Raw genomic sequence first — 16,075 nt, 5'->3', positions numbered from 1 at the left:
ATGTCTCCTGCCTTCCTTCCCATGTCCCCAGCTTCATTGTGACCCTGTGTAGGATATGTTGTACACAAAATGGATGGATGGGTGGATTTAACACAGGCAGTAATGAGATAATTTAGCAAACATATTCTGGGGCACGTTTAGGTCTTGACTTCTTGAACCCCATGAAATCTCCTTCTTTTTCATCTGTGGAACTATAACATGTTAAAACATAGTCTGCAAGTACTTGCCCAATGTTTTTTTTAACTCAGACCCTTGAAGTTCAAGTTTACAGCAGTCCAAAATGTGATTTAATGAATTTAAAGAACACAATTTTTGTATAATAATTACATTTTTGATATATATAATGCTCTGGAAAACTATTAGAATAGCCAAAAAACATTTTTATGTACGTTATTTGACAATTTAACACCAGTAAGATGTCAGTATTTATTTGGGACACTGGGAATAATGCAGGATACAATATCACATGTTTTTTGGAAGTATCAGGAAACCAGAGAACCCTGAGGAAACCTGGCTAGACACAGAGACAATATGTAAAATCTATCACATATAGTGACCAGGATCAAACTTTGGACCCTGAGGCTATGTGGCGACAACATTACTCACTGCTCCACTGTTAAAGCTTACCATGTGGTTTCTTCAGCTAACGATGTACAAGTTAGCTGTTATACAGTAATCTTGTAACTGAACAGTCCAAATCTATGGAGCTTATTTAATAACGTCTTTAAGGACATTATGTATGACTTCCTAAATTAGTTCTCTAAAGACATTCTGTGAATTTAGTACTGTGCTAACAATCTATGATAATGATGCAAAAGAAGTAAACAGAAAAAGCACTATTCAGAGATATTAGAACATGATGTGCTGACCAGATGCGTGTGTGTCTTTTAGATATAAACCCAATATGACATTAAATAGCGATAACATAAAAACTGCATTTATTTACACACTTTGGAGAGTATCTTTATTCAATTACAAATACTCACAATTTCACATCAACATTGTGTTAATGCTTTTCTTACTCTGTTTCATATACATGCATATCTTTTGTCGTCACTCTCTGATGCCATCAAAACACATACACGTACGTTCATGTTGTCCAGATACCATCCAGATCCCCTCTGAACACAGCTGCTTCAACAAAGAGTGGCAGTGTAAACATGGCTGATTTTTTATCACCGCTGCCACAGAGAGGGACCGTGCATGAGACAAAGAGATATGGATGGATAGATGGAAATAAACAGGCCTTTGCTTTGAGATGGAAATGTGAGGGATGAGAGTGAGAGAGGAAGAGAGAACCCCTAGGGTGAGATAGAAAAAGAGATCATAAAGCAAACAGACAAGTTTGTTTTTTCAGCTTAAGGAAAGATTTAAGAGATTCTCACATTTGTAAAGGCAATGAGAATGGGGCTGCCTTATGTGAAGGAGTTTTGCTATTATATGGCATACAGAGATGAGAGAAATGTAGAGAGAGGCACTCTGAAAGACAGAGAGTCAGACAACAAAAAAGCAACCATTAGACAGATGACTCATTCTCCATTTTTTTCTCTCTCTCTCTCTGCCTTGGTAATCAATTACAGGAGGTTAAATTTGGTCCTTGCACAGACAAAGGCCTGACAGATAGGTACATCAGCATCAGATTAAAACCTCACACTGCTTCCACCAGCATACACCCATTTAATAAAATGAAAAAGAAATTAAACTTAATTGCATCATCCACAGGCAATAGATGGTACATTGCAAAATGTTTACTCATCCACTCCCTGCTTCCCTGTACACACATGAAGCAATGGAAATAAAGCACAGCTTTGATAATGTCAGCTGAATCGAACATCTGTGGCTACATTAAACACGATCTTCCCAAATGTCCCAAGTGTCCATATTACTGAGCACTACAACATAACTTGACTTTTTACAGCATGGCAGTCATGAAATCTGACCTTTCCAAGACATGCAATAGTCTTGATCTAATTACAATAACCCATTAATAACTTGCAGAAAAGCTTGGAGAACACTCGCAGGTGCTGTGCTGTGCCTAGATGAGGTGGAGAGCAGGTGACATTTGCATCATATGAGCTGAGTCACGTATATATGTGTGTGTGTGGTACTGTGGCAAATAACTGACTCAGCAACATTGAGGCAAGAGGAGGGAGAGAGATAATATTATTTCTCACATCAGTGTGCTGCTGGCAGGTGTCTGCCCGTGCCTCCCAGACGTGCATGATAATTATTAACATGTTTGTCTTTCATTACCTAACCAACAAGGGCAAAAGAGAAAGAGAGAGAGAAAGAGAGAGAGAGAGAGAGAGAGAGAGAGAGCAGAATTGAAAAAGAATTATAGAGACATCAATAACCACAGTTTCTCAAAAATAGGACATTTCACTTTAATAATACAGTATACTAAACATTACATTATGGCTGTTGCTGGAGGTCTACTGAAAGCATGTAGCTTAGTATATACGCATTTAGACACATGTATTGACCCTCCGATTGTACATTGTATGACAATATGAGTGATTTATACTTGTTCACTAACAGAGGAATAGGGCATAAATGGTGTAGCAGCAGTAAGATTGTTACTATTGATTGTTACCATTATACAAATATAGATTACACAGAATATAAACTATAGCTTAGACAGTACTGTCTCTTTAAAAGCCATAATTCACATAAAAGACGGAATGCAGACGAAATTTCCTGTACATGATTCAAGGTGCATGGTAACACTGAAGAGAATTGGTACATTCATATATAATATACATACTGTGTATTTTTGTGTATTATATTTCCAATACAACTAGTAGCAATAAATTTATATAACTGTACAGTGAGCCTGGTAGTCGATCCCTACAGTAGGTGTAATATGAAGTCTGGAATAAATTACCTTCTAAATCTATTACAGTCATTTGAGTCGAGACAAACATTTAGCCGAGCAAAAGACAGGACGATGTCTTCTTTACACAGCAGTTAACAAACCTGACGTAACAAAACACCACAAATGGAACGATTAACCCATAACCATAGTGTGAAGCGAACTATAAGTCAGGGATTTTTTATTTACATTATTGCAGATGTATAACTATATTCATCATATTATTGCAAAATATCCCTTAGGTTAAATCATGGATTTCAGTCAGATATGCTACATGATGAGACTTCAAGGAAGTTAAGTGGCTGTGGCAAACATACGGATATCATGTCAGCCACTGTCCATTACCTTCACCTAAATGTACAGAATATATCTATATATTCACAAATTCTTGCAGATAATATCAAACTTACAGACCTGAGCGTTCACAGATGGCTATGACCAATGCATGATTCTAGACAAAATACTGAATTATATCTCCTCTGATATTAATATTCTCACAGTTGTTATGTGACATAAAATACCCCAAAGCAACATTAACAAAGCTAGATATAAAAGGCAACTCAATATAAAAAAATAAATATATTATATTTTGGATACCCTATAGTCAGTGCAGAATGCCACAGATTTCAGATTTTTTAAACTAACAAATAATTATCTCAGGTTGTTTATATCAGTGCTAAGATTTGATGTATTGATTTAACAGATGTGCCTCTCTGCTACAGAGCTGTTCTTTTTTTATACTTGCCCCTTTGTTCGAACTAAATACAGACCCTCATATGGATGCATGCTGTGGCAGAGAATGTGTCCGTAGTAGGCCACCCAGGCCGAGACAGCTTTAAGACAGCTTAACAGAACACAAAACAACAAAGGCACCATTACAACTTGTTTTTTTTTTTTGTTTGTTGTTTTTTTTTTTTATAAATGAACCACATAAGGCTACAATATTATAACTAAGTCTTACATAACAACTGAATATAATGATATAAATGTAAAATAATTTTTAATTCTTCTCTTAGTATTAATAAAGAAAAGCTTATAATCACCTGTTATGTATGAGAGAGAGAGAGAGAGAGAGAGAGAGAGAGAGAGAGAGAGAGATTGAATTAGAAAAAAGGCAGAGGTAGAAACAAATTTCAAATACAATAAAAGTAAGTTAAGACAAGTGTGTGCATGTGTGTGTGTGAGAGAGAGAGCGAGAGAGAGAGAGAGAGAGAGAGAGAGAGAGAGAGAGAGAGAGAGAGTTTGTTGTGTGTTTGTGTGTGTTTGTGTGCTGGAATCAGCAGTGGAATATAGCCAGGTTTCTTTACTATTGACATTCCCCTCACTGCCTGGCCTGAGGGAAAGTCTCATTTATTCCCAAAGGAAAGCTCCAGACAAAAAGCAAATCAAACAAACACAATAAGACTCATTGATACAGTCCTGGAGGCCACGTGATGGGCTTATGGAGGCTGAGAATAAATCAGGCCTGTCACAGAGATCCTTATCTTTCTATACTCAGACCACACAGCACCCATCTATCCATTCAGCACATCTCAATACCAGTCTCTCTATCAGTCACAGCACATATATATACCCAGAACAGATGGGAAATGTCCTAACGATTGAATGTCCTGCAACCTAATTTAGGTCACTGGGTTTTTTTTGGCAAAGTTTTGGGGTTTCTTTAAAAAAAAAGATAACCCCAGCTATTTGAACATCAATAAAACTGTGAATTCCAGCTTCCAGATCAGTCAAAAACAGTCATATGAGTGAAGTCTTTCCAACCAGTGACATTTTTTCAAATGTCTTGTGGGGTGATGGATCTATTAAGATTTTGTGTATTAGCATGAATTAGCACAACAATCCAATCCACTTGAATACAACATGCCTTTCCTGTGACTCCACTAGCAGCTTGTGCTACTATGCATGATTGGCTATCCAAACCATTGCAGCATGATGCTTCAGGGGTATAGTGATGAAAATCTGGAGACACACGGTATACACACACCAATACTGGGACACGGATACCGAGCTGAATACATGCATCTAATACTGCACTAAAGGTGAAGAGGTGGGTAGCAGGGAGGCAGGAGGTTCTGCTACTCTTGTTGAGGTGACTCCTGCTCTACGACTCCACGATAAAAACACCGTCTCGAAAGATGGATGAAGTTACAGTGCTTGTAACCAGAGAAGGAAGAAAGGACCCTCATTTCATTATACTCTTTCACATCTGAAATAAAAGCAGAATGAGGAATAAAAATATTGACATGCCAAAGGTTTAATGAATTAGTGCAGCAGTGGCAGTACTAAAGTAGGACATGTGTACCTGCAGCTGTGCTGGTTGAGCTGTTTGCCTCTCTTCGTGCAGCTCATCTCCCTTAGACTGCATACACACTCGCACATCGGTGGCTCTGATGTCATTCTGCGCATCGGGCAGGGTGGACATTGCTCTTCGGCAGGGTGAGAACGGAAGATGCTAGTTGGGAGAGCAGGAGGTGCAGGTGTTGTAGGTGCTGGAGTCCTATTAGGACAGACCAAGACTTAAATATGCCATTGTAAAATAGTGAAAAATAACATTATAAAACAGATCAAAAGCATTGGAATTACTTGATAATTACTTGATACTTATTTGTATATTTGGTTTTAAACTAATGCTTTATTATGCATTTTATTATTAGTTACTATTAGAAACTTTTTGACACTCCTTTGGAGGCGAATGAAATGTATGGAAATCTATAGTTTATGGCATGAAAAATGTTCAGTAATGGTTATGTATAAAAAATTAATGATAATAATGACTTTTATGTCCACAGAATACCCTTATCTTTGTGTACGATGTCGCTTGGCAACCAAATCTTGTTATCAGCAGCAAATGTTTATTGCGAATATTATTACAAGTAAATTAAATTACTACTTGAACACTGGATTTTATGATATTGTTTTTGTCACTGTTTAACAAAATCCGCCTGAGGTAATAGTTATTTCATCAAATTAATCAATGGATTTGGACACTGCTTTGTGTCATGATAAAATCTCTGTAATGCACACTTTTTCGTCTAATGTTGAAGCATTATAGACTTTTAATAATATAGTCCACCTGTCTGAATCTCTCTTTATCCTTCCATGCTCAGCCAACAGTCCCCCAGGCATGCAACACTTAGAATGCTAAAAGAGCACATAAAGACCGTGTAGTATCCTATTAATAATGCTTTTAACGTATAATGCTTTTAATAATGCCTTTAGATTGACGCGACTGCCGCTTTTACTGAATTAACCCGAAAAAGGGAGAGGAGGAAATCTACAGCTGAGTGAGTTAATTAAGGAGGAAATCTGTCTTTGCATGAGTGGATGTGCTTAAGGAGTCAAGAAGCCACAATGGGGGATGGGGAGGGGGATTTCTGGCCCACAAATTATCCTAATTTCACACCTGCCACTGACTCTATCCATAGACTGGTGAATGATGGATAGCAGAGAGGGATAGGCGATCCAAAAGAAATCGCCCTCTGCTTGCCCTTTCCATGCATATGATAGAGGAATAAAAAAGGGGGAGAGGAAAAATCTCTTAAATTATTTCTTTAAGAACTGAATTAATTGGTATCTGGGTGTATACGTGCAGTGCAGCATGTTCCAAAACAAAAAGTGCTAGACGTATGATGTAATATATAAAATCCTAAATCCTGGCAGCAGATTAAAGCTCTGGTTAAACATAACGTTGTGAAATCTAAAGATGATTCGTTAGTTTGCTTTAAATAATGCATTTTAAAATGTCACATGGAGCTGAAATAAAAACAAAGAAACTTACGTCGGTTTTATTCTGACATGTTTCTTTCGCTTTGGTTTTCCCCTCTCCCTTTTCCTCCCTTTCCGCGTTGGTCGTGGGTCTTGCCTGTAATACAGGGACAGAGATCGATAAGTTCAGTGAGTGTAAAGTTCCATGCAACAACAAAGACTCTACCCTTTGCTAAATGGTATCACGGTCATTGCTACAAACAGGCCTTATGCATCACAATGACAGATTTGAGAATCATGTGACTTGATTCTTGTGATTTCTCGTTTTCTTTTCAGGAGTTCTCGGGGGGCCAGTGGCCTAATTAAGCAACAAAATAAATGTTCTGTTTCACAACTCAGAAGGAGTTCTCGGTTCTGACTCGCATCCAGCTTTGTAGACACAGGCCAGCTGGACACACACACACACACACACACACACACACACACACACACACACACACACACACACACACACACAATGCATGCATGGACCCTCACACACAGAGCCAACAGAAAGAGTAAAGCCCCTAAACGCTTCTTGCTACATCAATTTCACATCAGGTCAATTTTATAAGAGCTATAGCTAAACCGAGTAATGTTTTTCTTAAAAACAAATTGCAGAGTTAACTTTAAGAACTTAGTAAGCAATAAGTAAGACTGCTAAGTAGTATGCAGGTAAGCAAGACTGAAATACTGCTACAAGACAAAATACATATTAACACTTAGTGTCAATATGTACTCACAACAGGCTTTTATAATTCAATTAAATTCCATTTTATTTATAAAGCCCTTTCTAAAAATGGAGATTGTCACGAAGCAGTCTTATAGATTCAGGATATGCGTTCTAAATGTACAGATTTATCGCTAACGAACAAGCCAAAGTTGATGGTGGCAAGGAAAAACTCCCTGAGGCAACATTAAGGAGAAACCTTGATCATTGACTACTGAGGCTAATTTAACACTGTTACATTATTAGTTATAGTTTAATTGGCCACAGTGCATGTGATGAAATGAGAAATGAGGTTGGATCAGCTGGGTGCTTTTGCTCACTACATTAGCTGAGCATTAGTTCCCTGTTTCAGCCAGCATCATTGGGTCACCAAAAGGGAGAGGACACACACAGAGAAAAAGGGAATAACTAAAGGTAAATGGCTAATGTTACCTAATGCCCTATATACACAAGCCTATGTGCAAACACGCATGCACTTGCTCACGTAGACACACATTTACCTGGTTGGCTCTGTGTGAAGATCTGCTTTTGGCCTGGAAAAAAAACACAATGGCAAATTAATACGAGGGGATAAGATTCATTACACTCCTAATACTAGAGCTCAGAGACTGGTAACACTCTGGCTTTAACTTCTAAAGAATCTTAGCTGGTTGAACCCTAGCTCTCAACACATATTGGCATAAAAGAAAAATTAGAAACATTGAAAAGCGTTAATAGTGCGTTTGATGGCTTCAGTGTGGTGACTGTGTGAAGCCTCATTTTTTAACGGAAGAAAAGCATGAGGACTAAATGTAAATGATCCTTCTGAACGCTCAGCTCTGCTCGCTCAGCTGATCCTAATCCTAAACCCTGAGCCCTGAAAGAGATTTTAATGTGAATTGTACAAAATGACCCAATAAAGACCCAATACACAGAGCTCGGCAGGACGCCAGAAAAAGGGGGCTTTTGGGGCTACTCGATTCCCCCCCCTTGACATTATGCGAAATGGCTTCTATAGGGACAGAAGGTATTTATGCATGTGCTGGAGTCAGAGGGAGAGAATTCACCATGTGACCACGGTGAACTCTGCTTTGCTATTCAAAACCTTTTCATGTATTTTTTGCTTGAGAATCTAGTATGTGAAATCACGCCTGGAATTCCAGATCATGTTTTGCATTTGACATTTTAAGAAGTCACTAAAAATAGTATTTATATTAAACACTGAATCAAATGTATTGCAGGTCCCTGAATCAGTCAGATGATAGAGGTATATACTCTAATGTAAGTGTGTTTAAACATGTGGCTCACCTGCACTCACACTGCCTATGTTCTACGAAGGGTAACTGCACCAGTTCATGCTTCATGTATGTAGTTTTCATAAGCTGTGGGGATTGAAAGAATCACCATTAGGACAGACCAATACACACACACACACACACACACACACACACACACACACACAAAGCTCTGCATACTAATGACTCCATCTTTTATCCTTCAATCTCTCAAAACAGTACGTGACTGGAGTCCAATCCAGCAATATCTATTACGCAGTAGATTCTGTGCTAAATATGTATGAATGCCTCATGCTGTTTATGTCTCTTTTCTAACACACTTTTGTTTTCAGCATATTGAGTGAGATTTTGAGATCTCACTTTGGGTAGGGACAGTTGGTGTGTGGGTGCCTGTAATAGAACACTTTGTCTATTTTATCTAAACATTTATGCCATTTGTATACAATAAATTGACATTACTGTGTGTATATTCCTTAATAAGTGCCTAATGCTTATCTGTGTTTTCAAGAGTCTAGACTTCAAGTCATTTTCATGTCAAGGCCTCGTGAGTATAGACTACTGACCATGTGCTGTGAGCTTAAGACATTTTTTGTTGTTTGTGTATTTCTGAGCTTCTACGAACATTCTGTATCAACATGACTGTTACAACTACAAGAAATGGCTTCAAGTTAAATTAGACAATTAGAAAAGTATTAGGTTGAAGTATAATAGGACAAAGATGAAGTGAGATCTAACTGGATCAACATTAAGCAAGCATTTTTTTGCATCAGAGTTAATACTGTCCCTGTAAGAGAAATTTAGAATTACAGTAACTTACAGCAGAAATGGGAATATGTTATTGATTACTATTCCACTGACTTGCAGTGTAATTCTTTGGTGAAAGCATTGACTTTCACTATAGAGAATTTCATGTTTGTGTACGGTAGGCAGTCAGAGTGGCTAATGGTGTGTGGGTATTTGTTGGGTGTTACCTCCATCGTGAGAATATCCGTGTGTGAGGGCACACATTCAAGAGCCTCGTCACCACAGCAGCCACCACAGCGCCTCACTGACACACACGATGGTAAGAAGAGGTGATGTGTCTCCCAAGGGAACTCCTGCCACACCTCCACCAACGTCTCTCTCGGCTGGCAGCTGCTCCTCTCGTACACATCCATCCATCTAACCACTGACGGGAGAAAGGAAAGTGTAGTGAGTGTAGTCAGTATTGAAACATGACTAGATTAAGAGTGCGTCTTAACTGGGTGATTATTAAGTTCTAGACTGACGTGCACTTTATTTTTAGAGGATGGTGATTTGAAGAATGCTTTGTTACAAAGGCCAATATTTTTGCTCAAAATGATACACATGAAAGATGCAACTCTTACATCTCACCATACAAATCTCAAAACTTTCTGAATGAGAATGTGTACCTTGTCCCGATTCGTGACTCTTAGTGGGCTGCCATTGAGCTAGCTGGAGGAGAAGACACACATCCAGTCAGACATAACATACAATAAGTACAGACGGCAACAATAACAGGAATTTTAACTGCACGTCCTTATTAGTAGAACTAATAAGACTAAGAAGAAAAAGAAGTAGTATAAAGTAAAGAGAGAGAGAGAGAGAGAGAGAGAGAGAGAGAGAGATTAAACAAAAGGCAGTCAAAAATAAAAGGAGTAAAATAAGCCAATAATAGTAAAAATGTAAATAACAAAAAATACTAAAATTCTAAAGCAAAGAAATATATATATATATATATATATATATATATATATATATATATATATATATATATATATATATATATTTTTTTAATCTGGACAAACGTTTAATGTACGGTTCACAGCAAAAGATAATTTTACCACTAATATAATATACAGTATGAGAATGTCTAGATCCACTGATGTATTGACTAATAAATCAAAAAAACAGATATCTGAGAATGTAATTTAAAAGTGCGTCTTGTGTCATTTAAAAAAAATGATCAGAGGACAGATTCCAAGAATGATGGTAGAACTGTGACCCGATATAGAAGGCAAGATTTCATCAGTCGTGATTTCAATCTAAAATCCATTTAGATAAATTTGTCAATCTGAGAGTGTGTTGCATTGATCCCATGAATTGGTGCGGGGTAAGATAAGAACAGGAAGTTAGTGCTTGTTCACATGAACACGCCCCACAGGACTGTTGGATACACACTCTGGTACAAGGTCACAGTTAGTTGAGAGCAGACTTTGCACTACAACACACATACACAGACATGCATACACATTAAAGAGCAGTTTGCCTTTGCCCGAGTTCGGGGATGATTTTAAGTAAATGAATGTGCATCTAATTCCCGTGCATGTCTAACAGTCCTAAATTGGTGCTGTAAAGAGCCTGTAAGTTTATTTATATAGGTGTATATATGGATAGATGGAGTTATTCAAAAAATTCTCTATGCTTGATAATTATGTGAATGCTCAATTATGTAAGTTGCTGAAATTTGGTGCAATGTGGTACAGTGTTACAAAGACATTGAAATACCAGTCAATTTCCCTTTTTTTTTGTATTAGAGTCATTGTGAAATGTGGCCACCAAGCCTAGGATTGGCAGAATGGCTGGCACGCCACACAGTCCCACCCACAAACACAAAGAATGATCATCTCAGTCCTGCCAGCTCATGCAGCAGCAGCTTGGTTTGGCATTGTCAGTCCCTTCTCTAACACTCTTTGATCCCCGGCACATCGTCTCAGGGCCTGCAGCTCTCTATGAGTGCCTCAACCCACGGATTGTCTGGCAGCCCTGCCCATCCTCACCCAGACAAGCAGACGTGCCAACGAAAGACCTTGAAACACTGAACACTCCTTCTGCACTATTTTCCCATTTACAGTACTTCATGGCAGGTGTGTGAATATCTCAAAAGCTGGCCGGTCTGTTGCATAAAAAAAAGTCAAGCATGGATACTGGATGACATCACCATGTCCTTACTTGGTGATAACACTGTAATTAACTTTTACATCATTAGCTTGATTCATTGGATGAGTCTGCGTGTAAGAAAAAAATAACAACAACAGAGATATCAGTGCACTACACAATCTGCCCACTCCATAGGGATTATAAAATAGCTATTCTGAAGACGGATCTCAGCTAATAATAATGTCAGTCAGAACGGAATAAAGAAACAACGGTTAAAAAAAAAAAAAAAAAAAAAAAAAAAAAGAATAAAGCCTAATTAGTCACCGGTGTCTTAAGAATAAAGACTGAGAAAGATCGACCTCTAAAATCAGTCTGCAGTGCCTAGATGCTGCCATAAAGCACGGCACCCATTTCACGTAGACCAACAGAGTACCCAGAAACACACAGTCTCTTCTAGTTAAGCAGCACTGACGCACAACCACGCAGGAAGCGACACACACAACCTTTCAGCTCTAATTTCACCTCCTCAGCGCAAACATGCTTTCAGGGAAGACGTCCAGCAGTAACGTTCACGCTGTTTTGCTCATGGTGTTATAACATCTTCAGAATGGAAGCTAATTAAATAGAAAGTGATCTAATGCGCATAGAGTTTGCGCGCGACGTCTCCTTTTAAAACGCACAACCTTTGAGATGGCAAACGCCAATGACCGTGAGGTTATCCAAACAACATCACCGTAAATGGTCTGGAGAAAAAAGTATCCAGCATTAACTCGGTGCAGTAAAATCCAACCACATTATAGATTTAAGTAGAGTTTACTTTGATATCAAGTGATTTCATCAGACAGTGTGAGTGGTAGAACCAGCATAAGCTTGTGATCACCAGTAACCTGTAGTAAACTTTACTGATTAAAGCCCAGTAGTGATTGTTGGTGATCTTACCGGTGCCCTGGCACAGTGCGTTGGCATTCTGGCGAGTGAGACGAACTGAAACATGCCGAAAATAACTTGTAGCCTTGTGCCCATTGTTGCTGTTCGCCAAGTAAGTCCAAAATAGTTCTCTAAATTATATAGCCCGATCCTCGGTTCCTTAAATGCACTCCTAGTTACTTTTATCCTTTCTGAATTTTACAAAATCATTGTTGGACGTTTACACAGCAGGATTGAACAGATCCTCATCCTCTTTTCCCACAGGAGATTTAATTAACCGTTAGAGACACGCGGATGCCCATCGGCTCTTTGTCATACAAACTAGTCCCATGTCTTGGCGACATCCAGTCAGCGATCATAAGCGATCCAAATGATTGTCCAGTCACCGAGCACACCGAGGAGGTTGCGTCCGTTGTTATAATTCCACAGATCACAATTACCGGCTAGTGCAAGAAGAAAGCACAGCCTTTAGTCAGAAATACAGGCCACCGGGTAGTCTGGATATCACTATGGGATATATAGTTTACACTAATACCCCGTGTGTTACTCCAAGGTGAAAAAAATGCATTCAGAATGGATAAATCCTTCAAGGCGGTGAGGACGGTTTCCATGCGCCTTCCACGCGTGTTCGCTTCCCGTGACGCATCTCGCGTGACTGTGTCTGCTGAGTCCCAGCGCCACGCCGCGCTACTGCTGTGCTGTGATACGATTAGGTTTGTCCAGAGACACACCACGCGTTTCGTTTTTATTACGCTCTATAAAATTAGTGATAAGATCGCAAATAGGTACAATAAAAAAAAAATACAGATGGAAATGTGAGCAAATAGGCCTACTGTCGGTGGATTTGGTCGTGTGGCTGCTGTTCGCCCTTCAGCATCTGAACTAGAAACGCGCGCGCTGCAACTCGAGGCGGCGCAGAACTGAGTGTCACGGTGCGAACTTTTGGTTTTTGTTTTTTTTTCCCCCTCAAAGCGTAGACCTTGCTCACAACCCGGTGCAGGTGTAATGCCCTCTACCTCTCCCTCTCCCGTCACCATAAGCCTCAGCAATAATTAACTCCCACTCTCTCGGTTCAGTTTGAAGACTTTTATTAGTCTAGTTTGCTTTTCAAGTGAGAAATTGCCTTATAAAGGAATGCCTCTTGGAATATATGTACTAAATGCCCATGCATGCTTCTCTTGATATCTTGGGCTTAAACATTCAACACAACTGATTTGTAAATTAATGCATTTACCAGCATAACCCATAAGTGCTTAACGCGACCCCTCCCATTTCCTTTGCATGTGAAGACCCCGACGTCATTGGTAAGTGTTTGGGTTATATAGAGCACAAGCCTCATGGGGGATCACTGAATGCGGGCTGTTATCTTCTGTAGAGCAAAGTGACAACACAGCTTTCTGCCACAATACCCCCTAAAGGCCCTCTCAATTCAAACAGACAAGAACTGATATCCTATGCTTAACATCAGTGTCAGTGGAAATGTCTGTGTAATAAGCTTCTGTTTCAGCAGACTAATGATGAAGCATGTCAAATCAGCCTCATGGTCATAGTCAGCACAAGCCCGTATGATGACAGACACAAAAATATCCCTCAGAATCCCATCCCTGTCTCCTGACTCATTCCTGAGAGGTGTTATCTCTGAGATCAGTCTGAGAAAAAGAGCTGCACCTGCATATGGGTCTGTGCACCTTATCAGCCTATCAGATCTGAGCATGGCGTAGCTGAGGAGCTCTGAAGGCAAAAGGCTCACAATGTCAACATCTGTCCAAAAACATTCCTGAACACGTCTCCTAAATGCAGTGATTCAGCTGGAATAAGTTCTTGAAAGTGACAAGTAAAGGTTGATTATTATCTAAAAATAAAACCAAGCGTATGGTACAGTTTTGTAGAGGTGGCAACGCAACTCAATCAAATGAGCCGAGATATGATTCAGCATTTGTAATGCTGAAGTCAGACATCACGTGACATTGCTAACTGTGGCATCTGCTATCCACATTTATTTCTTTGACGTTATTTTGTGTTCAAATTTGGAAAAGAAATTCTGGCTCTTAGTCACACTTCTTTAACAAACCATGATATTTTTGTCCATCGCAGAGGAAAGATCTGGGACAAACGCTTAGCGGCAGAGATTTCTTTTCTGGTATTGTACCTGCTAATTTAATTAGGTTCCATTTAATGACTTGCTGCTGATAAGCTTGGATACATAGTGCTGTCTTGAGTACAATGAGGACAAAGAACAAGAAGGAGATTATAAAAATAATTAATAAAAAGACATATTAATGTTAATAAAATCTTTAGAAATGAATCAAAATTTTGTTCCTGAAAATAAAGTATTATTTATATTTTCAAAGTGTATTTAATAATACCATATTTGTACTTTTTTCTTTTAATACTTTTGGCAAAGGACTACAGACTTCTCCTGATCAATATTTGATTTTGATTTTAAACATGTCAAACAACTGTTAGTGATATGTTTAAATGTCAATCATTATAATATACAGACTAATTTGTATTACCATTTGTATAAACCTTAACATAATATTCAGATTTAAAATCACATGTCAAATTATAACTGGTGAAATAGCACTTAGAATGGTGTGGCATATTACCAGAACAAGGATATATTAGCATTTTCTTTAGATGAAACAAATAAATGAAGAACAAGAAAGGATAAGCTTTTAGGAAATTGTTAACACAAGTCTTATTTTATACTTCTGTCAAAAAAGGCATTTACTCTATTGATGAGCTGCAGCAGTCCTTACTATAAAATCAAAGTAGTTTTGTTTAATTCTTTTTGCAATATATATAGTAGCTGTCATATTCCAATACTTCTGCATCCAGCTGAAATGCTCAGATTCAGAGGGTCTGCATACACAGGGATTGTTTTTTTTTGCCTGTGTACACGTTCTAAAGTTGAATTTTCCTTTCACAACGATCGTGTAAATATCAGATTTGAACCACAACACAAGACTGAAATAGCCCATCAGATTTTGGCCTAAATATGGCACATACTTTGTTATTTCTGAGCAGTATAAATGCAAAACTAATCTTTACTAATCAAATTTGGGCCAAGATCAGATAGAAATCTGATGGGTAACCATGCAACTAATGACAATGCTCAGACTGGAATTCACATGCAATTCCCTTTACTGCACATGTGCAGATTACTGCTGACTGTTCTTCCATATCCACACATCTCCTGGCAATAGCTACAAAAGCTACGCATCTGGACTTTTTTGCCTTTTTGCCCTAATCGTGAACATCTGATCAGCAATTAAAGAGATCTTAGTCAATCACCTACTGTCTTTCTTTGTTTAAGTGGCCATGTCTAAGTTTCTTACCCCAGGCAATCACCCTGATTAACAACTCACCATTATTATATTCCGTGCTTCATATCTATAAGTATTGCTTTATCAGAACTGTCAGCCATCACATCATCCGTATACATTACACACAGTACTGCTGCTGAATATTGTACAAAAGTATAATACTGCACAATGTTGTTATTTGTACTACAATGCACTCTCACACTTTATGTACATAACTGATGAGTCATATATTCTGTATTCATATTTAATACTCATACTGTCTATATTGTCTCACATCGTCTGTATTGTCTTGTATAGTCTGTTTTGTCTTGTTTTG

General features: G+C 38.4%; 1 protein-coding gene across 1 annotated transcript; it reads right to left on the bottom strand.

Moving 5' to 3' along the window:
- Positions 1-2,359: 2,359 nt before the first annotated feature.
- vegfba (vascular endothelial growth factor Ba) lies at positions 2,360-13,391 on the bottom strand. The gene is made up of 8 exons (XM_060885054.1): positions 12,443-13,391; positions 10,036-10,078; positions 9,595-9,791; positions 8,637-8,710; positions 7,850-7,882; positions 6,654-6,737; positions 5,178-5,372; positions 2,360-5,081 (listed from the first exon to the last, which is right to left on the bottom strand). Exons 1-8 carry the CDS (start codon positions 12,524-12,526, stop codon positions 5,066-5,068), a joined length of 726 nt encoding a protein of 241 aa, XP_060741037.1. The 5' UTR covers positions 12,527-13,391; the 3' UTR covers positions 2,360-5,065.
- Positions 13,392-16,075: the final 2,684 nt, after the last annotated feature.

The sequence above is a fragment of the Tachysurus vachellii genome, chromosome 13 (genome assembly GCF_030014155.1).
Source record: "Tachysurus vachellii isolate PV-2020 chromosome 13, HZAU_Pvac_v1, whole genome shotgun sequence".
Lineage (NCBI taxonomy): Eukaryota > Metazoa > Chordata > Actinopteri > Siluriformes > Bagridae > Tachysurus > Tachysurus vachellii.
This window is presented reverse-complemented; position numbering and strand designations above follow the sequence as displayed.

Excerpts from the sequence above, each read along its gene's own strand:
- vegfba (XM_060885054.1), bottom strand. The coding sequence starts at position 12,526 with ATGGGCACAAGGCTACAAGTTATTTTCGGCATGTTTCAGTTCGTCTCA. Across the intron at positions 7,883-8,636 it reads CATAGGCAGTGTGAGTGCAG|GCCAAAAGCAGATCTTCACA; the intron begins GTGAGCCACATG and ends TTTTTTTTCCAG. Across the intron at positions 6,738-7,849 it reads CTTCACACAGAGCCAACCAG|GCAAGACCCACGACCAACGC; the intron begins GTAAATGTGTGT and ends CCTGTATTACAG.